The sequence below is a fragment of the Poromitra crassiceps genome (assembly GCF_964638095.1).
Source record: "Poromitra crassiceps genome assembly, chromosome: 26".
NCBI lineage: Eukaryota > Metazoa > Chordata > Actinopteri > Beryciformes > Melamphaidae > Poromitra > Poromitra crassiceps.
The window spans coordinates 1,203,481-1,231,470 of record NC_139640.1 but is presented as its reverse complement, the minus strand read 5'-3'; the positions used below and the strand labels follow the sequence as shown (position 1 = coordinate 1,231,470).

The window sequence follows — 27,990 nt, the reverse complement described above, 5'->3', positions numbered from 1 at the left end:
TGAAGCTTAAAGATTGTACACACACAGGTGGACGACTTTGTCGAATGGGCTACGAATGGCGCCGCTTGATTGCAAACCTCACGAGTACCGCTCTCAAGATGGACAGAGATGCTGCAATCGCTGTCGCGCAGGTCAGTCTGACTTTACTGTAATTGCTCTAAATATATCAGTTGTCAGTTGTCAGTTGTCTTTGCCAAAAACCAGAACAAATAGACTGAGAAACTCCACCATCTCTTGTGGCGTCAGGTTAATGGGCTGTAGCGTTGATTGTATTTTTGATGTTGGGGTTTGTTTTAATCATGCATAATGTATGTATATTTTTTGTTGTTTTTTTCGAGTGTACATTCTGCATAATTCAATCATGTATTGCAAGCCAGAATGATTAAACTCAAACTCAAACTCATATATATATATACGTATAACTATATAATTCTATGCTTTAATATCATCATTTCCTTCCATGTTTATGGACAACAAATCTGCTTCATGTCTAGGAGAGAAAAGACGGTGTTTGTCAGCATGTCATGCGTGTCTGAGCACATGTTGCGATGCCTAATGGAATGAGTGTTTCTCATGTATGCGTTAAGTCAAGTTCAATCTCTGTTTCTCTCTCCCCGATATCAGGAGAGTTCATCCACAGTGACTGTGACGGCACCGTGAAGACCAAGTGTGACCACTGTGGCCGTGGGTCTTACACAGCCACAACAAATAACTTGTATCAGTGTAGACCGTGCAGGGTCTGCCATAACAGTAAGTGTCTCTCTCTCTCACACACACGCACGCACACACACACACACACACACACACACACACACACACACACACACACACACACACACACACCTTTACATATTGAAACAGGCAGATACAGAGGGACGGTGGAGGAGGATAGGATTTGTGAATATTGTGAGTTGAAGGAAGTGGAGAATGAATTTCATTTTATTTTGTACTGCCCATTGTATCATGACTTACGAGAGATACTATTTAAAAAAGTTCACTCCCCTCAGCTAAACCTGTTAGATTTTTGAAGAAGGAGCCATACTTGAGTTTCTTTTTGACAACATCTTTGCTTTTTCCGAATATATTTCATTTGCGTGGGATAGGAGGAAAAAGATGACATAATGATAGATAATTCATATATTCTACTTACTACATATTGTAGTTAAATCGGTGTTTTGCTGTCCATTTCCTGTATATATTGTTTATGCACCGGAATCGGTAAGGTAATTACTCTATGTTGATGTTTCTGATAATCCCATGCAGGATGGGTCATGTAATTTGTCCTGACACGTAAATAAAACTTTCATTCATTCATTCATTCATTCACTCGCATGCACGCACGCACGCACGCACGCACACACACACACACACACACACACACACACACACACACACACACACACACACACACACACACACACACACACACACACACACACACACACACACACACACACACATACACCCAATGTCTTAATCCCCCTGCTTTTATTTTGAGTTCAGACACCCTGACAAATCGTTTTTGTAACTTTTCTTCACCTTTTTTACCTTATATTGGTCTTTTTTTTATACTGTACATTTTGAGGCCATTTACACCTGGCGCTAACATGTGTTTTCTGTGATCAGATTGCAATCAGATTGTGTTTTATCACTTGAAATGCCAGGTGTAAACACCCCCAAAACGCATTGAAGAAGGATTGCAATCTGATCGGCCAAACCACCTCCGGAGGTGGTCAGGGATGCATTGTGTGTACACATTGAACACAAGTGTAAATGCAATGTGTCCTCTCAATCCGCATAGAATTGCTGTATCCAGATTGAGAGGACACATTGCATTTACACTTGTGTTCAATGTGTACACAATGCATCCCTGACCACCTCCGGAGGTGGTTTGGCCGATCAGATTGCAATCCTTCTTCAATGCGTCCAACCATTTCTGCCATCAGATTGTAGAAAATGCATGTTAACGCCAGGTGTAAATGGAATCAGGCTGAAGTGATAAAATACAATCTGATCACAGAAAATGCATGTTAGTGCCAGGTATAAATGGCCTCTATTCTGTCTGTCTGTCTGTCTGTCCCTCCTCCCTCCCTCTCTCTCAGGCAACCAGCAGAAGAAGGTAAAGGAGTGTCTGGCTAACGAGGACACGCAGTGTGAGTGCACCGTACCTGGCTTCTACTGTAACGAGCCTGACTGTGAGCACTGCAAGCCAGCGAGCCACTGCCCCGTGGGCCAAGGGGTCAAGGCTAAAGGTGGGGTTTGTGATTCATGTTAAATAAAATGCAGAATATTATACATACATGTTCATCATCATCCCCGGCTAGCACTGCGACTGAAATGACATCACAACTTGTTCCTCCTTCCAGCCACTCACGTGAACGATACGATCTGCGCTGCGTGTGACGCAGGGACCTTCAGCGATGTATCGGATTTCCACTCATCCTGTCAACCACATAAAAGGTCTGTCTCATCTGTCACTATGATTATGAAAACGGAAGGATATAATGCTGACGTGATCTTACCAAATGTGAATTAACCATCTTCTATTATAGAGTATGTGGGCAATGTTCTCTGTTTCAATTTTGTCCCCAGAAGTGATGTCATCAGTGATGATGTCACTTGGGCAATTGTGCATTGTGAAATCACTAGGGATGTCACAATAATATCGTCCCACAATATATCGCGATATCAAAACGTGACAATATGTACCGTTGAGATGAAATCTCATATCGCGAGAAAAAGAAGCTGAACATGGTGGCACTGATCTGCATCTGATTGCATGCTCGCTCTCCTTTTCATTGCTTTGTTTGAACAGACGAGGGACGTTACAGACACGGAGGATGAAAATGGTGAAATTACTCAAATTAGTGTGGAGGGTGCCCCCCTCAACTTACAAATCGATCACAAAAAAAGATTGTTAAAATATCGTATCGTATCGTTATCGTGAACCCAATATCGTGTATCGTATCGTATCGTGAACTGAGTGTATCGTGACACCCCTAGAAATCACTGATGATGTCATAGGCATTGTGACATCATCAGTGATGTCATAACAGCATTTGCAGTACTTTGGCACACAACTTCAAAATGTGAAAATGTAAAGAAACTAAAGTGTATTGTCTTTTTCAGCTGTGAGGACTGGGGAGGGGCGCTGGAAACTCCTGGGACCCCAAGTGCTGATGCTGTGTGTGGTCGCTTCAAAACTCCAGGTAGGTCTCCAGTTAGAACTCTATAGACTTTGGCTTGGAGTGTGTGTGACATGTCTTTAGGTCGTAACATCTTGAACCTTTTGGAAGAAAGAAAAAAAGACCAGACTACTAGACGAGACTAGAGGTCAGAATGGATGGAAGAGAAGATGGTGGGAATCAGGACAGATGCCAGAAGGCAGAGTTCCTCGCAGTCAGACAGGTAGGAGGCAGAACCACAACAGAGGTGATCTGGAGATCCCCTGGTTACCATCGGTGACGTCTGGGCTGGGAGAGGATGAGCTGTAGGAGTGTTTAGTGAGCTGAGCATTGTCAGCAGAATGGGCCCTGTCATAACTGCTGCTTATAATAATGTCATCAAACTCAACACAGTAGAACCCATAATGTCATAAGACAGTTGACATGTCATACAATCTTTAAATGATAACCTAATCATATTATTCCCGATCATGATTTCCCCCATCATAATAACGTTTTACGTTATCGGTTATTCATCATACAACCAATAATGTAACAACACCCTGAAATCTCTTTCAATGTTTTCCACATCAGGTAAGAGTAACACAGAGATATTCAATATAGGACTGAATCCTTGCAATTAAGAAAGAAGAAAAACCTTCAGTATGGAAAAATGTAAAACATTTTAAATGTTGTCATTGGGGCAGAATATTTCCTGCTCATCAGTCTTCATTGACGAACTTGCACAAAGGCTTCCGCGGCAACTACTTATGTTAGTCACTTGTTCTTTGACAACATGAGATTTCCACTACCGATCCAGGTATTCAACAAAACCAAACAAACGTAGGCTATTCTTTGTTTCTTTAACCTTTCATTCACAATTTCACACGTATGAAAAGCTGCCCACACGTGAGCACGTCTTCACCTGTGGGAGAAGTTAGATTTCGGAAATTGTTGACTATTAAAATATATATTTCTCCCCCCAAAACCTCTCTCTCTCTCTCTCTCTCTCTCTCTCTCTCAGAGTGCTCCTGGATATTACCCGCAAGCTTGTGGTCAGGACTGGCGCTGACCACACTCATACTGCTCTTCATCATTTACTGGAGGAGAAAACGCAAATCATACAGGACAGGTGTGTACTGTCACCAGTGTAGGTGTCTCTCTCTCTCTCTCTCTGTGTCTATCATACAAGACAGGTGTGTACTGTCACCAGTGTAGGTGTCTCTCTCTCTCTGTGTGTCTATCTATCATAGGTGTCTCTCTCTCTGTGTCTCTGTGTCTATCTATCATACTGTATGTAGGTGTCTCTCTCTCTCTGTGTGTCTATCTATCATACTGTATGTAGGTGTCTCTCTCTGTGTGTGTCTATCTATCACACTGTATGTAGGTGTCTCTCTCTCTCTGTGTCTATCTATCATACTGTACTGTAGGTCTCTCTCTCTCTCTCTGTGTCTATCTATCATACTGTATGTAGGTGTCTCTCTCTGTGTGTCTATCTATCATACTGTATGTAGGTGTCTCTCTCTGTGTCTATCTATCATACTGTATGCTTTGATCACAGTCAAGGGCCTTTCAGAGGAGGTGATGAATGGGTTGTGCGTGCAGCCATTCCCACTCCCTATAGCAATACTCATCTTGTAGGAGTCGATTGTGAGATGCGAGTTGCTTTGAAGTGACACAGTAGAAGGTCATCGCTTATCATCTCAGACGTGCCCTCCCACTGTTTCCTCTACAGGGAGTCGATCAAACGAAAAAACACACGCGTATGGTAACGTGGAATCTGCTGCACACATGGTTCACTCACTTGAATTCAAATAAAGGGGCGGTTCACTCACTTGAATTCAAATAAAGGGGCGGGGTCTGCGGTTGATTCCCGATTCCTAACTGACGTAGCAGTTGATTTTGCAGAAGTTGAACGATGCTTTGAGATAGTGTCACTGATAATTCAGCCAGATCAGCTCAGTGAGAAGAACACAATAATGCTTGAATCTAACTCGGATGCGCATGAGAAAGTGAATGGTAAACCACACATCCTGTACCACATATATGTGACACACATTCTGTAGCCGACGACGTGACGCACATTTCACAAGCAGCCATCTCATACCGAGAAATTGCTGGTGAATTACAGACGCGTGACTGTTTTGCAATTCATCCGCTGGCATTTACATGTCGGCTACAGCGGCAACGTGTTACTACTGGGAATTTTCACTTTCAGTGGGATTGATCAAAAAGGAGGTCAATTCTAGAACGACCCTGTCAGGAAACAACCCTCTCTTTGCTTCTTCTGCCAGTAAAGACTTGTGTTTCAAAATGAGACGTGTCACCACAGCACAGCACCCACAGGCTGCAAGGTTATCAGTCAGTGACTGCTTCAAAGAGGACTTTTCTGTATTGAGGTTATCAGATAGGAGATAGGAGTTGAGTGTCTTGATCAGGAAGGCCTCAACAACAGTACAGTGACAGACATCAAACCTGTGATGTTTCAGTCACGGGTCAATCTCTGCAAGCATCAGGTCACGCGAGGACGGAAAGGAGTCTGGCAATGACAGACTATCCAGTTTTTTTACCCTGCCTGTTTTCAGTGTTGGGCAAGTTACTTTCAAAATGTAATATACTACATATTACTAGTTACTTTCATTTGAAAGTAATAAGTTACTTTACAATATTACTTTATGTGTAAAGTAACTTACTTATTACACTACTTTTGCATTACTTTTACCAAAACAACAGCAGCAGCAGAATGACATCGCTGCCCCGGAACCATCCCGAAAAATTATTTCAACCGCCTTGAAGCAGTGTAAACAATCCCAAATTAGTTATTCTTTTCCTTTGTTATTGTCATCTATAGTGGTTATTTGCATAGAAACAAACAGTTTGATTAGGAAATGATTGTATCTTTTTTATGTGCTTTGATTTAATAAAATGTAACTAAATTTGTAACTTGAGTTACTTGACAAAGTAACTGGTATAATATTACTGAAATCCTATAAGTAATAAGTTATATTACTGCGTTACTGCTAAAAGTAATATATTACATGTAATATGTTACTTTTGTAATGAGTTACCCCCAACACTGGCTGTTGTATCTTCTGTGTCTGACAGCCTGCTCCAGTAGTCGTAATGGGACAGTGAAGCCGGTGCCTGCAGCCTACGTCTGCCCAGTGGACTTTCCTTTACCGCCCATAGAATACGCCCTGGGGCACTGCCAAGAGAGCTGTGACGAGAAGGGTGTGTCACCGCTTTTTGACCCAGGTGACAACTTCTGAAATTATTCACACTCATTTTTGCTATTTTCTGAATGCCCACTGAATACAAATTATCCTAAATGACAAATGACAAAATATCCTCCCAACACAGCAACGCCGAATGAAAATCAGTAGAGCTCAAAACATTGTCGCTCCAAATAAACACTTTAGGAAACCTCATTCCAGTGTGCACATCTTTTATTTTCGTTCTCTTTGGTGGTTCATAGTGTTAGTACTCGGCACATGGTCAACTCTGAATGTCTATACACTATGTTTGGTTACTAAAATGACAAATTAACATCGGTATGGGGGTACGGTGGTGCAGTGGTAAGCGCTGTCACCTCACAGCTCGAAGGTCCTGGGTTCGATTCCCACCTGGGACGCTGTGAACGCTGAAGGAATGCGTGCCCGTCCGCATGTCCTCGAGTGTCCACCGCCCGGGTGGGGTCGTCAAAAGGGCCTTTCTGTGTGGAGTTTGCATGTTCTCCCCGTGCCTCCCGGGGGTTTCCTTCATATAGGAACCCCCTTCACCAAAACATGCAATATCCTGGTTGCTGATGTGGTTCCTCCTCTGGTCGTTAAGGGCGCCTGTTCGGAGGGAGGGGAACTGGTTGGAATAGCGTGAACCTCCCACGTGCTATGTCCTACCGGTGAAGCTTCCCCTGTCAGGTGAAAAGAAGCGGCTGGCTAACTGCCCATGTCTCGGAGGAAGCATGGAGCCAGCTTCGGCTCTCCCCAGATCGGCAGAGGGTGGAGTAGCAACCAGGATAAATACATTCAATTTGGGGATAAAAATGGGATAAAAAATCGGGGGGAAAATATATAAAAAAAACAAAAAAACATCGGTAATACCCCTACAACACAAAGAAAAATGCAAGTGTCTTGTGCAGCAGCCATTTGTGGACTCAGAAACTCACATGCCATTATTGCTTGGGAAAAAAAGTATGCTGAAGATGGACTGTACTGTTAGCTTATAAGTGTGAAAAACATATTCATGACTCCTGCAGCATTAGCCCATATTGATTTCCCATTCTCATAAATGCTGTCATTCTATCGAGATGGTCCAAGTATGTTTTGACACAGTGCTAGGCTCGACCATTAGGCTGAAGGAGGACGGTCATGCTGAATATTGATTTTTATTCTCCTCCCTAGATGACGAGGGGGTCATCTGCCGCACACAGGACAGCGTGGAGGGGATCAGCCTTATCATCACACCGCTGATGGCTTCAGCTCAATTGAGTGAACCCCACCACCACAGCAACGGAAATGGAGGAAACTGCGCCCGGATCCTCAGGACCCATTCAGAGCCACAGGAGGACGAGTGGTGCGGGACGTAACGTGTCCTCCACGGTCAATTTGGTTCACAGGATCTATAACGGACGAGTAATGGAAAGTATAGACTGAACTCAGTCATGGACTGAGGATGAGCACTTTCCCCACTTGGATACATACTGGAACATTTTTTAGACACTTTAACTATATTCATTTGTGCCTAAACTTAAAGCAATTAGTAGGATATGGAGAGTCAGGCAGGCAGTCTGGAGCTGAAGGTGGCTGTTGGTCATTTGCTGCCCCCTGTAGGACTTCATGAGAAATAATCAGTAGTTCACATCGGGTTGCATGAAGTCTGACTGATATTTTTTTTCCCATGATGGCGAAGGCTAGGCGAAGGCATGACCCGCCCCTCTCTGCCTCTGATTGGCTGACTGTACTCGGCTGCTCCCACCTTCTTTCCCAGGCGAGCCAGGAGTATCTCAAACGTGAGCAGCAGGTGCAAAACAATCATTCAATCAACAAGCATGAGCTACTGGACCTACTAGCTCAGAGAGTTGGATTGCTGTATAGCAGTTTGGCACTTGTGGGTTTGAGCCTCAGTGACTTTTGAGGGTGTGGGTTCGATCCTCAGTCAGTTTTGAATGTCGACCGCCAGAGGAAAGAGTCATTTAAAGCCCTGAGGAAACCTCATTCAATCAGTCTGACTTGGTGGCACAGAGAGTAGGCTTGCTGCCTGGCAATATTGAGACCTCAGCCACTTTTGCGGTCGTGGGTTCGAGCCTCAGTCAGTTTTGAATGGTGACAGGCAGAGGGAAGAGACAAGAGCGCCCGGAGAAGAGCTGTGAGTGTGAAGGGCAGCTGGTGGTGTGAAGGAATTATACACACAGTGACACCGGGGCCAGAGGTTGTGGGTTCTAATCCCGTTCAGCTGGCACTACCTGGAGCTAAGGGGGGGGGCTGTTCTCCCCCCCGACCTCTGCAGAGACATGAGCTGAGGGTTATGAGACAGAAAACCACAGAGAGCTGAATTTTACTGACATCGGAAGTATGTTTTTTGTTTTGTGTGATAACCCTTGCTGCTGCTAGGTGTAAAAAAAAACGTTTTGAAAAACTGCTCTAGACTCAGTATATGACATGTCTGGATCTCTTTGCAGTCTGTCCACAGTGTCCATTTCTGTGGATTTGTAGGAGGCACTGTGTCGCTCTGTGTATCTGCCCGTAGGAGGCGCTACGCTGGGAATCGAACCAAGAGTCTACCTGTCAGACAGAGACAGTGACACAGCCGCTCAGCCGACTGAGCTATGAGCTGTTGGGAGTTAAACTTCTGATTTCTACACACTGTATTCACACTGACAATAACACAGAGCATAAAGAGTGAGACAGGTGAGATTTGTACCAGTGAGTTTAGCTAGAGTCAGGGACTGACTAGTCTCCTTCATCAGCTTATTTCTATCAGTGTTCAAACTACCTACTTTTTAAGAAATTGCCTGAGGCTGGGATTGAACCAACAACCTTTGCATATCACACAACATTCACATGTTTATCTGAGTGAGCTATAATCCACTTTCTCTTAAGCTCTTATCATATTTAGTCAACCTCATCCTGATTTTATTTAGTCAAGTTTTCATCAACTAAGTGTCTTTCATCTCATCTTAGTCAAAGAAAACCGTAACTATTCATTAGAATTTCCAAACTTATTGTAAAGATATATTAATCTGTTATTCTGGAATTGTTTTAAGGTTTGAATGTGCAATACAGACACAGATGTTTAACGTCTTCTTCTCTTCTGATTGGATCTCTTCCCAATTGGTCCCTCCCTAACATTTTTAGTCTAGTTTTCACCAGTGAATGTTTGACGCTTGGCCTATCACAGGCAGAGAGGGTGCCTCCAGCCTTCGCCATCATCCGAAAAAAAATATCGCGTGTGGTACTGTGTTGACTTGCCTCCACCAATATGCCAGCAGCTGCAAATCTTGCTATCAGGTTACAAAGAACATGAATCACTATTGCCTTCACTTCTGAACTTTTATAGGAAAATACTAGCATCCTTGAGTCATTCCCTTCATGGCATATTAGTCATAATATGGCATACAAAGCATGGCTAAAAGTTAAAATATCATGTTTTGCATGATTCCCTTTATGGCCGCATACTAACATGGTTAACTGACTGCTTCAAACGTCAGCACTGTCTGTGTATGTGTGATGTAAGGAATATATTAGTAATTTGTAGAGCCCGACCGATATATCGCTCCACCGATATTATCGGCCGATAACCGATATATCGGTATCGGCCGATATTTCTTTATTTTGTATTTTTTAAGTTATAGACAGCATGTTGTGTATATTTGATCTTTTTTCTTAACTCAAGTTATATTTTATATTTGTTCTATTTGTGTTTTTGTATTTCTAGTTATTTATAATTATTAAATTCCCAGTGAAGTTTACCGTTTCATTGCATTGGCGTCATTTTGGACAATAAAGTTGATTGATAAGCTGCAAAATATCCTGCCTACATTACATATCTCAAGTCATGTCAACTCATCAAGTGTTTGATATTTGAGGGATCATTGCAAAAACATTGTGTAATTTGTGTATATTTAATATAAGAATATCGGCCGATATATCGATATTGGAATTTTTTTACTCCCTAATATCGGCATCGGCCTCAAGAATCCAGAAAATCCTTTAACAGTAAACGATATGTAACCAACACTGTCACACAAACTTTCACCACTGACTCATTCATAATGAAAATGTTCAACATGCTGGCAAATGTTTTGGAGTTTGGAACAAGACACGATGTCTCAAACATGCAGCAGTGAAGCAGAAGCGATGTATGATTTGTTTATTATATATACAGTTGTGAAGGAAGAATGAAGTGCAATATGAGGAAGTATGTAGGGAATGTTTACACAAGTCAACTCTGCTCTGTACCAGTTCTCTCAGTTTGTCATGTTTAGTACCATCAATCAGATACAACTCAGCATAATGTAAATACAACAACCTTTCCAAAATGACTATGTTTACATGCACACAATATTCCACTATTATTCGGAAAATGTCTATAGAGACAGTCCGCATGTCTGGGAACGCCCACAAAATGTTAAACGGCTGGCGCGCGAGTGGGGTAAAACCGCCGATATATCTCATGGGCTGACTCACCAAAAGACGGTGCTGCGGCTCTAAACTACAGGTTTGGGGGTTCTAGAGCAGAACACAAGACGTCTGCTCAGATGTGCGTTTACTGCGGTGGTTAAATGCCCGATCGTGTCTGCCTGGGCTGGGCTATCAGCTAAATTCTAACTTTGCTGAATGGATAGAACGGGGGAATTTACCCCACCCTGACCCCGCCCCCAGGCTAACCCAGCGTCTATTGTGGGCGTTCCCAGAGCCTGTATGGGCCTTCCCATACATGCAGACTGTCTCTATATTCTGAATTTGATAAGGGTCATGTAAACAGCATATTCCAGCTGCATTTTCCGAATTTGGCTTTTTTCCAAATTTAGCATTTTGTATTATTCAGGTTATAGGAGGATTATTTTATCATATACAGCGCATTCGGAATATGCGTCTCAATCAGGGTTTTTACCGCAGTTTGCGACGCATGTTGCCTGTTTGCGGTCAGCTAATGTGTGCTAGAAGCGCTAGAAGAGGCGATATAATCATATAATCCATCATCTCTGGCATGCGGAAAGAAATACCTGCATCTCTCTCTAATGTGTCGGGGAGGGCGAACTACAGCTGCATGTAAACGGGAATATTAGTGGATTATTAATTTAGTCTGAATATTGTCTTTTTCCGAATATGGGCAAAAACCGGAATATTGTGCGCATGTAAACGTAGTCGGTGACATGTATGAAAGTGTACATCAATGATGTAAAATGATTCACTTCATGGGTCTTCAGTCGTATCCTTGTTATGTTGCAAAAAAAATTGGTGATTATAATAAAAAATAAGTATGGCACTCCTTATACCAAGTCCCAGGCTATTTTCTATTAAGATTAAGGAGCATGAGTTATTGAATATAACCCCTTTCCAATGACTTCAATCAGCCTTCTTGAAGACTTGCTTGGCAACCACATCTTGAACTCTCATCTCCTGCAGAGGGCGACAAAGAGTGAGCAACAATGAGACCATTTGGTTGGCACATCAAAGGAGAATTAAAGACATGATTCACAAACAGACTGTGTCCAAACCCCCCCCCCCCCCCCCCCCCCCCAAGATACAAGCTGTAGTTCCTCGAATGGCCACTTGAGGCTGGCTCCAAAAGGGAATCATTTCCCGTTCACCCCCATGTTAAAATTCACAACTTTACAACAGGATTAAACATTTTTTACAGCCAGGGTAAAAAGAACAGCTTTGGTCTATGTACCTAATTTCACCTTTCTTGACAAATTACTCCCGCCCGTTTAGAGTCAAACAAGATGACAGTAAAGACTATGTTTTGGGCGTGATTGACAGGTCACCTGTCCAGTGATTGCGCGGCTAGCTGATCACGGACCAATAGTAAGTAAACCCCTGATGTCATGCGAGCTGCGCAAGAACCAAGATGGCAACGGCCAAATGTCAAACTAGAGCCTTCAAAATGCCAGTCCACAAACCAATGGGTGACGTGACGGTCTATAGGTCTATGCTTAGCTCCTCCCCTTTATCCCATGCCCCCTCCCCGTATGTTTAGCTCCTCCTCTTTATCCCATGCCCCCTCCCCCTGGTCATCCTCACTCACTAGCTCCTCCTCTTTATCCCATGCCCCCTCCCCCTGGTCATCCTCACTCACTAGCTCCTCCTCTTTATCCCATGCCCCCTCCCCCTGGTCATCCTCACTCACTCCCCGTCAGCTGCTCACTACTCCCTTCTCCCACTTTTGGGTTTGTGTAACTTCTCAAATCCACCGTTTTAATGCCTGATCCTCATCGGCATTTTCTTTCCCAACTCTCTCCTGGATTTGTTTGAATACAAGCTCAACAACACATTGTTTTACCGTGTAGAAATCCTGTGAGAGCTATTTAGTGTATTAATTAATACACAGGACAAGATGTTACTATCCCTTGTGCCAAAATCCGAGGATACTGATCGTTTGAAACCGTGATCATTAATAATTAATCTACAAGCTACGAGGGGATTGCATCGAGACTAACCGTTTTAATTTACAGTTTTAATTTAACCGTTATTTTTTACCAGGTGGGTAACTTCAGAACAAATTCTCATTTGCATGAATGGCCTGGCAAAGAGGTTCGCCTCTTGGGACCAAAATGGATGCTAAGTATGGTAAGCAACCTTTTTAAGATGTGTGCACCCGTGAGTCCTTTGTCCTTATTTGTCTTTGCCCTCCTTGGTTGGGTCCTATTTTCTGTTCTCTGGCATAATACAGGAGAGGCTCCAGAAACCTCTCTTAGTAAAGACATCCTTCACACTCCCACTGTATAATGCAGGCAAGCATGGGAAAACGAGGCAATGAATAACTTCCTGGCCATCTGATTTGCATGTCCAAGCCCATTTAGCGTGCAAATCAATTTCCCATTTTCTTTCCTTGTTCGCCACCCCCTCCTCCCTCAGGCCCATTCTTTTCAATCTTATCACACACACACACACACACACACACCAAATGTAGCATGTTGCCCTCCAGCCAGTGCGTCCAGCCTCGTCCCTCCTTCTCTCCTCTCTGCACACACACCAGCTGGTCCCCGTCCCAGCTGACTGTCGTCTGCAGAAACACAAGAGATGCTGTTAGCGGCGGCCATTAGTATGTAAAGTAGTCCACACCACGGAGACACCAGCCTTTGCAGACTAAAGTGATGAACATCAAAAAAAAATGTAATCTGTGATTTTTGGTTTGTCTTGAATATTTGGTTTTCTAGACTAAATACGACAAACACACAACTACAATTTACACTATGCACTCCTATCAAAAGCTCCACAAATCTCTCTCTATCTCTACTCAACAAAACTATTCTCCACACTGCCTACAAGGCAACCCCTTTTATCAACTTTGGCTGGGGGGGGGGGGGCCTAGGCGCAAGAGATGGGCGGGCCGGGTTAGGTGACGTCACTGATCAAGAGCTCAGCCAATAGAAAGGGAGGAAAATTGGGAGTCTACAGCTGGCCTTTTTGGTTTGTACGGAACAGACCCTTCTCACGGGCGCCATTTTGTGTCGAAAAGGCAGGGTAAACACAGGTGCAAGCAAAACACTAATGAGGGTTTCCAACTTCCATGATTGGAATGTGGAAACCCTCATTAGTGTTTTGCTTGCACCTGTGTTTATTCTGCCTTTTCGACACAAAATGGCCCCTGTGAAAATGGTCTACTGCATGGGTATGTGAGAAGAGATGAGGAATTACTCAGATTTACAGTAAATGTCAGGACTTTGACCTGGATTCCTCAAGAACACAGCTCATTTCCAATATATATTGATTTTCAGCAGAAAAAAATTGAAAAAGTGTCGCGTATCTCTTTAATGTTTGTGTTTGTGTTCAGTTTTTGTTTTCTGTTCCTGGGTGGATGTAGTGTAAAAGCTAGATGCTGCTTACCCTGATTTATGCACTGGTTTCTGAATGGATTTGTAAGCTGAGGAGGTCAATAAAGTATGTTTTCAATTCAATTCTCTCTCACACACACTTCACTCAAATATTAAAACAAGCAAGTAGGCCCAGCTCTTGTCTTTCTCAGACATTCCAACTTCAGGGACAAACTCCTCATATACACACACACACAGACACAACACACAGACACAACACACACACAGACACAACACACACACACAACACACACATGCCAATTTGTATGACAAGTAATCTAAGGCTACGTTCACACAGCAAACCGTAGTGCTCAATTCAGATTTTTGTGCGTGTGGCTGTTCACACAGATGGGTAAAAAAACATGAATGAATGAATCTTGAATGAATGTACACACACACACACACACACCTGGCAGGTACGGCCGTCCACAGGTCCCAGGTCTTCAGTGAATTCTTGTCCAATAATGAAATCCATGTCAAAGTTCTTGAAGGTGGTGATCGTGCGGATCTTCATGGCCCCTGTTGCGGGGTCATGGGTGATCTGCTTGGTGGGCTTCAGCAAGCACACGATTTTCCTCAGAGCGAAATTGATATCTTAACAGGGAAACAGAAGAGGGAATTAATTAACACACTATACCAAGTCTCTGTGGGATGCTCAAGCACACACAATACTGTGTGTGTGTGTGTGTGTGTGTGTGTGTGTGTGTGTGTGTGTGTGTGTGTGTGTGTGTGTGTGTGTGTGTGTGTGGAGGCGGGGGGCTGGGTCATTGAAAGGACAAGGTGGCATAAATACCATTACACAGATGTGGTATTGCAAATAAAGATGCTTAAAAAAGCGAAGATGATATCAAAGCCGTTTTGCCTGACAACAGGTTTAGGCGACGAACAATAGCCTACAGTGCAAAAATGTAACTGATCTAAGCCAGAAAGCAACAGCTGGGGAGGAGGGGTTTAATACTTAACTGCTTGTTAAAAATGCAACACAAATAGCAGCCTACAACAGAATAGCAGCCTACTACATAATGCGACTTACCCAAAGTTGCGAGGTACTCCTCAAAATTATCTTGAGAGTCCATATGATACGTCCCGGTGTAATTCGGTTTAGACATTTCTTTTCTTCACCTTTTGTTAGGGGTAAACTCCCCCCCACCCGCCTCCCAAAAAAAACCAAATCAGATCAACGCCCGCGTTGATGGATAGGATTTCTCTATCTGTTGAATAACGCCTGGATTGGATTGAATGTGCGCGTAACTATTGCTGCGAATAATAATGACTGCATCAACCGCGACCGCTTCGTCTGGGAAGATGTGTTGCACAACCTCTTGCTTTTCTGCTGAGCTGCAAACTCCTCCACGCTGCAAAACGCAAATCTCCTCTGGCAACTCCCAGCGCGACTCTTCCCCCCTCCTCCTCACTCGCTCCTGAGTCCTGAGAGAGAAAGTCCATAGAGAGGCAAAGTGGAACGTCACTTCCTGCTTCAGCACCAGTCCGCATGTCTGGGAACGCCCATACAGGCTCTAGGAACGCCCACAATATACGCTGGTTAGCTGGCTCAGCCTGGTTGGGGGCGTGGTCAGGGTGGGGTAAAAACCCCCGTTCTATCCATTCAGCAAAGTTACAATTTAGCTGATAGCCCAGCCCAGGCAGACACGATCGGGGGATTTAACCACCGCAGTAAACGCACATCTGAGCAGACGTCTTGTGTTGTGCTCTAGAACCCCCAAACCTGTAGTTTAGAGCAGCAGCACCGTCTTTTGGTGAGTCAGCCCATGAGATATATGGGCGGTTTTACCCCACTCGCACGCCAGCCGTTTAACATTTTGTGGGCGTTCCCAGACATGCGGACTGTCTCTATAGACATTTAGTGAAATGCTTATAAAATAGTTGTACTTCGTTGAACCAAACGGTTCAGCCAACGCTATAATCGGGAGAGACCATAGAACATTTCACTGGGACCAAAACTTAAAAAAGAAAAACGTCGAAAAAATATTTTCTTTAAACCCGCATTTTTGTTTACGTTTTGGTCCCAGTGAAATGTTATGCGATCTCTCCTGTTTCTAAATATATATGTACCGTTTGGTTTGAACCAGTAAAACTATTTTTATCGAACCATTAGTTCATGAATAGTTCATGATTAGTTCATGAATAGTTAATAGGTACTACCTATTAACTATTTATTAACTAATCATTAATTAACTAATTAATTAAAATGTAAACCAAGTTAGCCGGCTAGAGTCAGACACTCAAGCCTCACGCCACTTGGGCTCCATAGGGTTCCATTGCCGTTGCCACCCAGTGACGCGGTTTGTTTACCAAAATGCTGCTCGGCTGATCCCTCGTATTAGGCTACTCTCTCCATGTGTTGGGGGAGCAACAATTCGAGATCAAAAGGCGGCGCTTCAGATCGCCAAAATGGCAAAGCGGATGTAACCAATACCACTCCATTTGTTCCAGTGCCAGGGCCCTCATTAATTAATGTTATTGGTTACACCTGCTTTACCACCTCAAAACAGTTGCTGTGAAAACGGCCTATAACTAAACTAAAACTATAAGGGAAAATAACTAGACGAGTTATCCAGGTGCACCCAATCAGCCTAACCCAACACCAGCCTCCTGCAAGACAGGGCCAGGAGAGTGGGTTGGTCGTCACAAAAGCTAAGATCTTATCAAATGGGTGACCCTGGGACAAAATCTTAGTTTTTTTTATTCTAATTTTGTGGAACCACTGGTCTATGGTTTCAGTGGGACACTCTGGATCAAAAAACCCAGGCAGCAAATTACAATCACAACAACTGGAGGAAGGTTTGGTGACCAGCTTCTTCCCAACCGCCATCAGCCTCACCAACAAGGCCCGGAAACCCCTTACGCCAAGGGCCTCACAAACAACCCCCCCCCCCCCACACACACACACAAACTCACCACCTCCTCCTAAACTCAACTGAATTTCCCCCCCCCTCACCATAAAACTGGAACTCATATCTAATTTAATGCCTGTCTAACTGGGACTGTAAATTCATGTAAATTCCCTGCACATTAATGCCTATTTAACTTAGCCTGTAAATTTCATGTACATTCAATGTAAACTCTTATTTAACTCCGACTGTAAATTCATGTAAATCCACTGCCTATTTAACGTCTATTTAACTCAGTCTGTAAATCTCATGTAAATCCAACGTAAATTCATATTTATCATCCACAGAACACTTCACCACTCATGTACATATTGTATATATTTACTCGATTTGATTGCACTTGCAACTTTGTGATTGTCTTTAGTTATCTTCCTACTTCTTATCTCTGTATATTGATGTGACCGCTACGCTGCATACAGACACTAAGACAAATTCCTCGTATGTAACTTGCATACTGTGGCAATAAAAGTGATTCTGATTCTGATTCAAAGCCAGTTGCTTGCTTCAGTAAAACTTAGATGTGCTTCTAAGCTAACACAGAGTGAAAATGTTCTATATTTGTCTGAGGCTGAAATATTGAATCAGTATTTTACCTCATATTAATGGAGACATCATGTCCCCCTCCCCCATTCATACAAATAATAGGAAAAAAAGACAAACTTTACACATATGCGCTGCCTTTATTTTCAACAAATGCATCACACATGTTAATATTCAGTCTATACAGTATCAATGGCTTATCTGGCGTCTCTGTTTCGAAACCATAATTCTCACTTAAAAGACAAATCTGTAACAAAAGACTACAACACCAATACAATAATAATATATCCTTTCATAAAATAATCTCAACCCGTTCACTTCTATCGTTTCTTCACTGAGCCGCTTTTCTTCTCCGATTTCTGCTTCTTCACTTTTTCGTCTTTCTTTCCTTTCGACATATTCTCATATAGGTCATCCTTGTTTCTGCAGAGAGACAAACACAATGTGGAGGGTGGGTTTTAAATTAATTTTGATATAACCCATTGATACCCGATGCAGCATTTGCGTGTGTATCCCTTTAAGACCGTATTAAAGGGATACGCACACAAATGAGGGATATACACGCAAATGCCGCATCAGGTATCAATGGGTTAACCTTGATAACAGGTGCACTTTTAGGCTAACACATTCATTTCTTCAGAAGATAGTAAAGTACTGACGACAGTGGCTGTTAAGCTTCAGATGACACAGCAACACAGACTGAGTGGACCCAGTTCAGTTCAAAGTCAATCGTAGGCACATGGAAGGTTAATGAACGTGGAGGAGCCCCCTGGATGAGAACGTTTGATTGAAATAGACCAACCAGACATAATAATAAATCAATGAGCTGAAGCTGGCAGCCTGCCAAGCATGTGTGAAACTGGCACATTTCTGCACTGTTGGCATTTTAACCTGTTTACTGTTTTTAGTGCTACTTTAAATTGTATTCGTCTTTATCTATTTTAATCTAAATATTGAAGACAAATGCGTGTTGTGCAATTGGGGTAATGTGCAATTTTGTTTTTTTTAGCAAATATATTTTTAAAATCACAGACTAGATTCGTTTTTACCTATTTTAATCTAAATACAGAAGGCTACTACTAACAGTGTTGTGCAATCTGGGTAATGTGCAATTCTGTTTTGAGCAAATATATCTTTTATAATCTCTTTTATGCATTGGATTGTCCTTTTTGGGCAGTGTGCAATTTTGCCAACTGTTACTGTAATAGTTCTGATGTATGTGCTGTATGTATTGTCTGTATGTACGTGTTGCCTGCCAAACAGCAGCCATAAGGTGTATGTCCAAGACAAATTTCCTTCGGGACAATAAAAGTCGATCCTATCCTATCCTGTACAAGCGACATGCTTCAACTGTGGTGAGGCAAGATGGCTGGCCGGGGCAACATGCAGCAAATCAGTGCTCTCAAAAGCTGCTCTTCTTTGGGTCCAGGCTCCTCATAAGCTCGCTCACAAAGGATCTGATGAAATCAAAGGCTGCTCCAAGTAGGTCAGAGGTCACCGAGGTTTGAGACTGAAGTGGCTAATGTTGGAGTTGCAGTTCTGTTGTGTCTTTCCTAATTGGTTAATTAAGACATAGTCCAGTGCATACACACAGGGGTCCCGCAGCCCAAAGGGGCACACAAACACCCACTATTCCCACAGCAGCAGGAGAATGGAGAGGCAGACAGAAGAGGTGGGAATCAGCTTCACCCCCCACCACGCCCCCCCCCCCCCCCCCCCCCCCCCCGCCACACACACACACACACACACACACACACACACACACAACTCCCTCTCTCTCCCTCGGGTGCAGCTCAACTGTCCCTCCAAAAAACTGCTGACGTAAGAATGAACACCACTTTAAACCAAGTAGGGATTCAGTGTGAGGTTTAGAGGAGCAATGGGAATGTTTTAAGGGCGTTCAAGTCGCTCTCTCTCTCTCTCTCTCTCTCTGAGACACACACACACACACACACACACACTCACACACACACACACACACACTCGCTCACTCACTTTGAGGCCTTCCTGCTTGCTGGTGGGTGTTTGAGTTGTAGATTCCCGTACTCTGTATCCGTTTCCTGGGGAAGAGAGAGACAGAGAGGCCTGTTGAGACAGACAGTGCAGTGACGTGGTGATATTTGTTTAGTCTAGTCTAGCCGGCAGGTTTCGCTCTCTGTGTCAACGTTCATCTTTCACAATGCACTCTTTATAGATAACATATCAGTCAGTAGGGGTGAAGCAGGCAGCAGTCAGTGTCCAGAACAACACTCCTAAGTGCAAAGGACTAACTGACATACACATGCCTTATTTTCTTGATTCCTCGTGACATAGGCTACTTTATATTTCAGCCACACAAATTCACACAAAATAGCGTCAAACTTCCATCCAAACACATTCGCTTGGCTATCCTGCATTACATCTCTTTCTACAATCTGTGGTCAGACCGTCAGACAGACAGCAGTTACGCTTGCTAGTTCCCTGTAAATAACCCTGTTTTATATCACCCTCAATTCTATGCCAAGAGTAGCGGCAGCGTTATAAACCATAGACTATATTAAAAACATAAACACACTGGCGTGTTTCATGCAGGCTAGCAAGCGTAACTGCTGTCTGTCTGTCTGTCTGACCCACTGAGTCTGACGGTCTGACCACAGACTGAAATGTAAAGAGATGTAATGCAGGATATAGCCAAGCGAATGTGTTTGGATGGAATGGAGGATGGAGGCCAATCAGAGGCAGAGAGGGGCGGGTTTACGCCTTCGCATAGCCTTCGCCATCATCCAAAAAGAAATATCGCTTCCCACAGAGCCGCAGCTCTGCCTGCTATTGGTCTGTGATCGGCAAGCCGTGCAATCACAGGACAGGCGACCTGTCAATCACACCCAAAACATAGTCTTTTCTATCGTGTGTTTTACTCTAAAAAGGCGAGTTATATAAATATTCACCGGCCCCGTACAGTTGTTATGAAAGTTTAAATTAGCTATACAGACCAAAACTGTGTTTCCAACCAGGTTGGAGAACATGTTTAATCCTGTTGTAAAGTCATGTATTTTAACATGGGGGTGAACGGGGGTGAACAACTCCCTTTTGGAGACAGCCTCAAGGGGCCATTCGAGGAACTACAGCTTTTAGCACTTCCGCTTAAGCGCAAATTATGCTCGAGCGAAATCGACGGCGCTGACTGCGCCGAGGGGGTCGCCGCAGCTGGGCGTCCTATCGGCGCAGCTTGGCGTAGGGGGCGTGCAGCTCCTCGAAAATGTGACTGTGCGGCGTCAACTCCTTGTTGTGAGGAATGAGGAAATGCCATTTCCTCATTTAACAGTGCTTGTCCCTCATCTAGCAAAGCCTTCTGCAGGCTCACCGGAATGAGTTTTGAAATGGAGGGACAATAAAATGTCCCCCCACTGACATGATTGCAAGTTCTTGGTAAACGACACGATAATGTTTTGGACGAGTTACGTTCGAGTATGCACAGTCTCGCTGTCGCCGCTCGGCGGCGGCAAGGCTCCAAGTCGAGGTTGTGCAGAACCATGCCGGGCGCTTTAGGCTTCATCTGCCCAAGCCCCCCACTCAAACCCCCCAGCTCACCAGGCAGGCATTCTCTTTGGCCTTTTGGGCCTGGATGGCCTCAGACACAGCTAGGTAGATGAACTTGTACTGGGCCTCGGTCTGCACCATGCCGGAGCGCTGCTCCCGGACCATCTGGATGCACTTCTGGATGTCAATATCACAGTCCTGGCCTGGAGAGAGAGACAGAGAGGAAAGAAAGGGCGTAGTAGAGGGAGGAGAAGTGAAGACGGGGACAATTTGGATGGAAGTGGTATGAGAAGAATAAACAAAAGGGCAAATGTACTGGGTGCTTTAATGTGTAATTAGTATGTAATTAATTAAGCTTAATTAGTTTGCCTTTCATTTATGCATATCTCAAGAAGCGAGCGTTACCTTGAATTTCAATGGTCTCGAGGATCATATCGATCACCACAAAGGTGCCCGTCCGACCGATCCCAGCACTGGACAGATGCACAGCAGAATGAAGGTTAACATATCTCACCACCAATTAAAACACAAATGCGTCAATGGAGATTCCATTGTGCTTAGATTTTAACCCATTGATACCTGATGCAGCATTTGTGTGTGTATCCCTTTAAGACCGTGAACCGCGTTCACGCGGTTCGCGGTCTTAAAGGGATACGCACACAAATGAGGGATATACACGCAAATGCTGCATCAGGTACTGTATCAATGGGTTAATTTATCATGAATGCAGTGGTGAACTTTCACTTTATTAGACAGGTAAGGGTTGGTCAGGTAAGGGTTGGTCAGGTAAGGGTTGGTCATTTCACACAGGCTGAGGACCATTTGGTTGCTTTGCAGAAACTAGTGGATTTGAAAAGGACTTGAGGCTATCATTAGGGCTGCACGATAAATCACATTTTGGTGATCATTGCGACATGAACATGCTATGCGCAATAAACACATCGCAAAAAGACTGCCTGAAATGCACTGGATAACAAAAATCATTGTATTTACACCGCCATACATTCACACAGCATCTGATCATTTTGTCTTGTGTTGTGTGTCCCTTGCAGCGGTGCGCTCTGCCCCTCCACTAAAGCCTGAACACGCTGTGTGTAGTTTCAGCTTGAGTCGGTACCAGAGAGCCATGCTTGTGCGTATAGGCCAGTGGTTCTCAAATCTTTTCACACGAGGGACCCCTAAACTGACAGAAACTAGACCACGGACCCCCATTTGATAGGATTTTGTCCCACGGTCCCCCATATGATAATAAGATTGATGCTTTTAGATGTTTTATTACAGAAAGTGTATAAAACCCATGACCAAAATAGTCATTGTGTTACTTGTGAATGGAATCATAGCGAAAATAAATTACCCCCTTTTTGACTGGGGACCCCCTGGAACCCCTCAAGGACCTCCATTTGAGAACTACTGGTATAGGCTATTCAATATTTGGTGTCTATGTTAGCAGTATTAAAGCAGAAAGACATAGGAACTGTACAGCTAATATGCAAACTTCAATACTTGTTTATTTATCGCATGTCATATAGTGTTAATTTTGTCTGCTATTTTTTTATTTAGTCTTAAAGGTCCTTCCACATCGGGAGCGTTTTTTTCGTGCAATTAATTTGCACGTCAATAATATTTTACGAGCCTATATCAGTCAATGCAACCATGCATACCAACGGCGAAGTTTCGCTGAGCGTTATTGCGGTGTTTATTTTTTCGAACCACGGTCGATTTTTCAGAAATTCGCTTCCGACGTGTACACATTGAACAATGTTATCGCACATTGCAGATTTTGCTCATATCGTGCAGGCCTATAGCCATGATAGGAGTTGTTCAAAGAAACGATTATGAATGCTGTGCAGCTTTGTGAACATACATTCCAACATAGTTAATATGCAACATAAGGGTAAGATAATCACTCGACACGCTCAACCAACAACAAACATACAGTATTCCTCACATCACAAGGGGGAAATTCCAAAAGGATTTGAGTCAGTTGACGCAAAACCTTTAATTCTACTACTACTAATCTTAATCCTTAAAAATACATCATCATCTTTAATCTTGAACCTCAAATTCTTATAATTAAACCTATTGTTATCAAACGAATCTAGTTAGAAAAAGGCAACTGAGATATTTTTAACAAAGCTATACAAGTAGAAATGTCTTCCCCAAGCAAACACACATTTCAAGTTTGAGATTTTTTTACGATCTCCCTAACACATGTGTGTGTGTGTGTGTGTGTGTGTGTGTGTGTGTGTGTGTGTGTATGTGTGTGTGTGTGTGTGTGTGTGTGTGTGTGTGTGTGTGTGTGTGTGTCCAGTGTTGGGGGTAACTCATTACAAAAGTAACATATTACATGTAATATATTACTTTTAGCAGTAACTCAGTAATATAACTTATTACTTATAGGATTTCAGTAATATTATACCAGTTACTTTACAAATTGAGTTACATTTGATCAAATCAAAGCACATTTAAAAAAGATTAAATTATTTCCTAATCAAACTGTGTTTTTATGCAAATAACCACTATAGATGACAATAACAAAGGAAAAGAATAACATTTGGAATTTTGGATTGTTTACACTGATTTCAAGGCGGTTGAAATTATTTTTCGGGATGGTTCCGGGGCGGCGATGTCATTCTGCTGCTGCTGTTGTTTTGGTCAAAGTAATGCAAAAGTAGTGTAATAAGTAACAAGTTACTCTACACAGAAAGTAATATTGTAAAGTAACTTATTACTTTCAAATGAAAGTAACTAGTAATATGTAGTATATTACATTTTGAAAGTAACTTGCCCAACACTGGTGTTTAGTGGGGGGGGGGGGGACATGCTGTGCAGTCTGCAGTGAAATGCTGTATAAATGATGCCACAGTATATGAGTCTGGGTTTACTATAAGCTCTTTGTGACCTTTGAGTTGGTTAATCAGCTGTTCATCACCTGCAGTGGATGACCATTGGTCCAGGGTCAGGAAACTCTGCCTGTTTGTTGTTGACTTGACTGAGGAAGCTGAGGACGCCTCCTGGCTCCTGGGGAACACCGTGATCGGGCCAGCTCAGGTACTGGTAGTGCCAAATAGTACGGCTCACCTCTGACTGAGATAGAGTTAAACAAAAACACACACACACAAATGAAAACCTCATCGATCAAAATATAGCCGCGCAGGTTTAAAAATGTGCAGCTTTATCTCAGCGACAGTAAAGTCAGAGGTTGGTGTCTGGAGGTTACCTGGTTCAGAGCAGCGATTTCCAGGACTCGGACTTTGTAATCTGTAGCATCTCTCTCCGACACGGAGGTCACCACATATGACCCGACTGCTTTGGTGCCTTGATGGTCTGGCCAGTACGGGACGCATTTATTCTGCACAAAGATAGAGAGTAACTCAAGTCAAGACAAACTTATTTGTACAGCATATTTCATGGGCAAAGGAAAATCAATGGGGAAAAAAGAGAAACATTGTAACAACTCAAGTCAGGCTTATAGTTGTATCGCCCTTAATCACATTCTCAAAGGGCTTCACAACAGCCACATTATGAAAACAATACATGAAGACTACACTTCCCAACCATTGACCCTCACTGAGGACAACGTCCTTAGGATTTTATTTATTTACTATTACTTATATATATATATATATATATATATATATATATATATATATATATATATATATATAATATAAATAATAGTAAATAAATGAGAGAGATATATATATATACGGGTTCAGTTTGACTTTAAGCTGATAGGGGGAGCCCTCTTGTGTGTGTGTGTGTGTGTGTGTGTGTGTGTGTGTGTGTGTATATGTATATATATATATATATATATATATATATATATATATATATATATATATATATATATATATATATATATATATATATTCATTCATAATTTATTTACTATTATTTATATATATATATATATATATTGTATATATGTATATTTTTGTATATATATATATACACACACACACACACACACACAAGAGGGCTCCCCCTATCAGCTTAAAGTCGAACTGAACCCGTTCATTGCGTGCGTCAGAGTCCGTTTCAGACTGAAAGCATAACTTGTCTGAGATGACAGGTTGAGAGGCGGGTCACAGTAGCTTGTCGATGATTTTATTTGACAATTCTGGGGACTGGATTGGGCTTTGGCCAATCCTGGCGTGTTCCGCCTCTAAATTGAGTGGGATTCAGCATGTTGTGGCGCTCTCATCGGGAAGAGCCTGCTGACGCCAGGTTAGTGGCTGAGCGGAGCTCAGCCAGCTGCAGGCAGCCAGCTGCCGGAGCGGAGAGTGCAGCCCGTCGGCCTGGAATCTCCGAGGTGCGACCCCTGACAACCAGGCTCTCTGAGGCGCGCGCCACTATCGCTATTGCAGTAAATAATATTCCTGGAATGCGAGTTTTAACAAGCCAGTTACATTTATTTGCATTCTTAGACATTACCGTTTGATTTAGTTTGCATAATTGGCCAAGTTAGTAGTTAGTTTATCGGCTAGAAATTCTGCCAGATGACAGGCACTAGGCGCCATTTTCCCCTTCATTTGGAAGAGAAAATTATCCTGAAATGAAGATTTGATTGACAGCTGCCATGTCGTGATATCATTGGTTGAAATGGGGTAGAAATTTGATAGTACTAGGTGACGTCAGCAAACTGTAGATTACTGTTACGAATGAAATCTTGACAAATTTACTTTTGATGTGAAAAAGTGTGAAACACTAAAGAAATTCGATTTTTGCGATTTTTTTTTGGGGCCTACATTATTAAATAGGTGCACCGAATACCCAGGTGTTTGAACTAAAAGAAAAGAAAAGTCATTTTGGGTTCAGCTCGACTTTAAGCCTGCTTTTTAAAAGAGGATGGTGTTGCAGGCCGGGGGCGCACGTCAGTCCCTCTGGCAGACTGTTCCTCAACTGGGAAGATGATAGCTACAGGCAGCTTTGGATCTCATCCCTGGATCTATTAAGATGTAAGAGGCCGGGTGCCAGAAGCCCTGATCAGCTGCAGTTGGCTCAAGCCTTGCAATCAACAGCTCCAGCTGCACAGGCCTGCAGCAGAATCTAAGGCTACGTTCACACAGCCATCCTTAGTGCTTGAATCTGACTCACATCTGGTTTTTTGTGTGGCTGTTCACACAGACTTTTTAAAAGTGGCCCATATCAGACTCCAGTGTGAACAGGTCGTGGACCTGAAGTGACCCGCATGTGCAGAAGAACAACAATAACGTCACATGCAGCACACAGCTGTTCTACATAAACCCGGAAACAGACAGCAGTAAACATGGAGGTAACTGACGATGTTGTTTCATCTGTTGTTTACGGTTTATTTACAAGTTATTGTGCAGTGGAAGCCAGCGAATACGGGTGCAGATGACAGCGAGGAGGAGGAGAAAGAGAGCCTTTAGAAAACATTTTAATGATGGCTTTCTGTGGAGCAATAGCTGCTATTTCTTGCTAATACTTATAAGGTCTAAAACCTCACTGTCCCTCCACTGAGCTCCCTCGCATCTGTCCTCCATGTTTGTAATCACAATCTGCCTGCTTGGTCCTCTCTCCTCCCGCCAGCGCAGAATAGTGATGAATGTCGCTCTGGATTGAATGACGTAAAAGTCACATTGAAGCATTAAGTCAGATATGGGCCAGATGTCTGTTCACACCGGAGTCACATTCCAAAACATCAGATTCAAATCTGATGTTTTTCCACATTTGAAAGGCTATGTTCACACAGCCATCCTTAGTGCTTGAATCTAATCTTTTCCCCCCTAAGTGACTCAAATCAGTCTTTTTCATGACTGTGTGAACAGTACAAGTCACATTGAAAGTGACTTTTTTAAAGACGACCTGGGCTACTTTCAAATGTGGTAAAACATCAGATTCGAATCTGATGTTTTTGAAAGTGACTCCGGTGTGAACAGACATCTGGCCCATATCTGACTTAATGCTTCAATGTGACTTCTTCTTCTTCTGTTGAGTTTTATGGCAGTTGGCATCCTTAAATGGTGCATTACCGCCACCTACTGTATTGCTAAAACTATAGTGCAAATACAATATCAATAAAAAGTGTCCACCCAAAATGCGCCCATTCGCCCCAATATCCATACTGTGGCCCAGACCAGTCGTCTAGGCTGAAGCGAACGCTTCATTCAGCATTTTCGTCAAGTCGTCTCCCGAAATGTCTTCAATATCCAAAAATTTCCTGGCAGCGTCCACCACTTCAATGTGACTTTTACGTCATTCCAGAGCGACATTCGTCACTATTCTGCGCTGGCGGGAGGAGGGAGGGGGAGGACCAACACGCGGGCATTGAAATTAAACCGTGAACAACAGATGAAACAACATTGTCAGCTACCGCCATGTTTACTGCTGTCTTCTTCTGGGTTTACGTAGAACAGCCGTGTGCTGCGTGTGACGTTATTGTTGTTGTTCTGTGCATGCGGGTCACTTCATGTCCGTGATCTGTTCACACTGGAGTCTGATATGGGCCACTTTTAAAAAGTCTGTGTGAACAGCCACACAAAAAAATCAGATGTGAGCATCAAGTCAGATTCAAGCACTAAGGATGGCTGTGTGAACGTAGCCAAAGTAGCCCAGGTCGTCTTTAAAAAAGTCACTTTCAATGTGACTTGTACTGTTCACACAGTCATGAAAAAGACTGACCTGAGTCACTTAGGGGGGGAAAAGATTAGATTCAAGCACTAAGCATGGCTGTGTGAACGTAGCCTTATTAATGTCTGCTCGGAATGCTTTCTGACTGGAAGCCAGTGCAGCGATCGAAGGTGTAATGTGTTCAGTTTGTCTTGTCCCAGTCCAGACTCGTCTTCGGAGT

The 27,990-nt window shown here is 43.1% G+C and overlaps 3 protein-coding genes across 3 annotated transcripts in view; 1 reads left to right on the top strand and 2 right to left on the bottom strand.

The window, feature by feature from the left end:
• The first annotated feature begins 30 nt into the window (after positions 1-30).
• LOC310798811 (tumor necrosis factor receptor superfamily member 5) lies at positions 31-8,130 on the top strand. Its single transcript, XM_083661363.1, has 8 exons — positions 31-131; positions 625-750; positions 2,103-2,252; positions 2,367-2,460; positions 3,130-3,209; positions 4,189-4,296; positions 6,270-6,419; positions 7,565-8,130. The coding sequence occupies exons 1-8, from the start codon at positions 56-58 to the stop codon at positions 7,747-7,749; spliced, it is 969 nt and encodes a 322-aa protein (XP_083517489.1). The 5' UTR covers positions 31-55; the 3' UTR covers positions 7,750-8,130.
• Positions 8,131-10,527: 2,397 nt separating this feature from the next.
• Positions 10,528-15,458, bottom strand: rbp5 (retinol binding protein 1a, cellular). Its single transcript, XM_083661283.1, has 4 exons — positions 15,236-15,458; positions 14,612-14,796; positions 13,290-13,391; positions 10,528-11,785 (listed from the first exon to the last, which is right to left on the bottom strand). The coding sequence occupies exons 1-4, from the start codon at positions 15,309-15,311 to the stop codon at positions 11,732-11,734; spliced, it is 417 nt and encodes a 138-aa protein (XP_083517409.1). The 5' UTR covers positions 15,312-15,458; the 3' UTR covers positions 10,528-11,731.
• A 2,322-nt stretch (positions 15,459-17,780) lies between these two features.
• Positions 17,781-27,990, bottom strand: part of ptpn6 (protein tyrosine phosphatase non-receptor type 6) — a 32,304-nt gene continuing 22,094 nt past the window's right edge. Inside the window, exons 6-11 of the mRNA XM_083661437.1 lie at positions 24,394-24,525; positions 24,106-24,260; positions 21,579-21,646; positions 21,225-21,376; positions 19,650-19,714; positions 17,781-18,077 (exon numbers count right to left, since the gene is read on the bottom strand). Of these exons, the coding sequence (XP_083517563.1) occupies positions 17,975-18,077; positions 19,650-19,714; positions 21,225-21,376; positions 21,579-21,646; positions 24,106-24,260; positions 24,394-24,525 (675 nt within the window). The 3' untranslated portion in view covers positions 17,781-17,974. The remainder of the gene's footprint in view (positions 18,078-19,649; positions 19,715-21,224; positions 21,377-21,578; positions 21,647-24,105; positions 24,261-24,393; positions 24,526-27,990) is intronic.

Bases quoted from the DNA above. Each gene is read 5' to 3' on its own strand.
- rbp5 (XM_083661283.1), bottom strand. From the start codon at position 15,311: ATGTCTAAACCGAATTACACCGGGACGTATCATATGGACTCTCAAGAT. The intron at 14,797-15,235 runs GTAAGTCGCATT...TTCCCTGTTAAG, and splicing joins GGAGTACCTCGCAACTTTGG to ATATCAATTTCGCTCTGAGG. The intron at 13,392-14,611 runs GTGTGTGTGTGT...GTGTTTCTGCAG, and splicing joins TGGACGGCCGTACCTGCCAG to ACGACAGTCAGCTGGGACGG.
- LOC310798811 (XM_083661363.1), top strand. From the start codon at position 56: ATGGCGCCGCTTGATTGCAAACCTCACGAGTACCGCTCTCAAGATGGA. The intron at 2,253-2,366 runs GTGGGGTTTGTG...TCCTCCTTCCAG, and splicing joins CCAAGGGGTCAAGGCTAAAG to CCACTCACGTGAACGATACG. The intron at 3,210-4,188 runs GTAGGTCTCCAG...TCTCTCTCTCAG, and splicing joins TGGTCGCTTCAAAACTCCAG to AGTGCTCCTGGATATTACCC.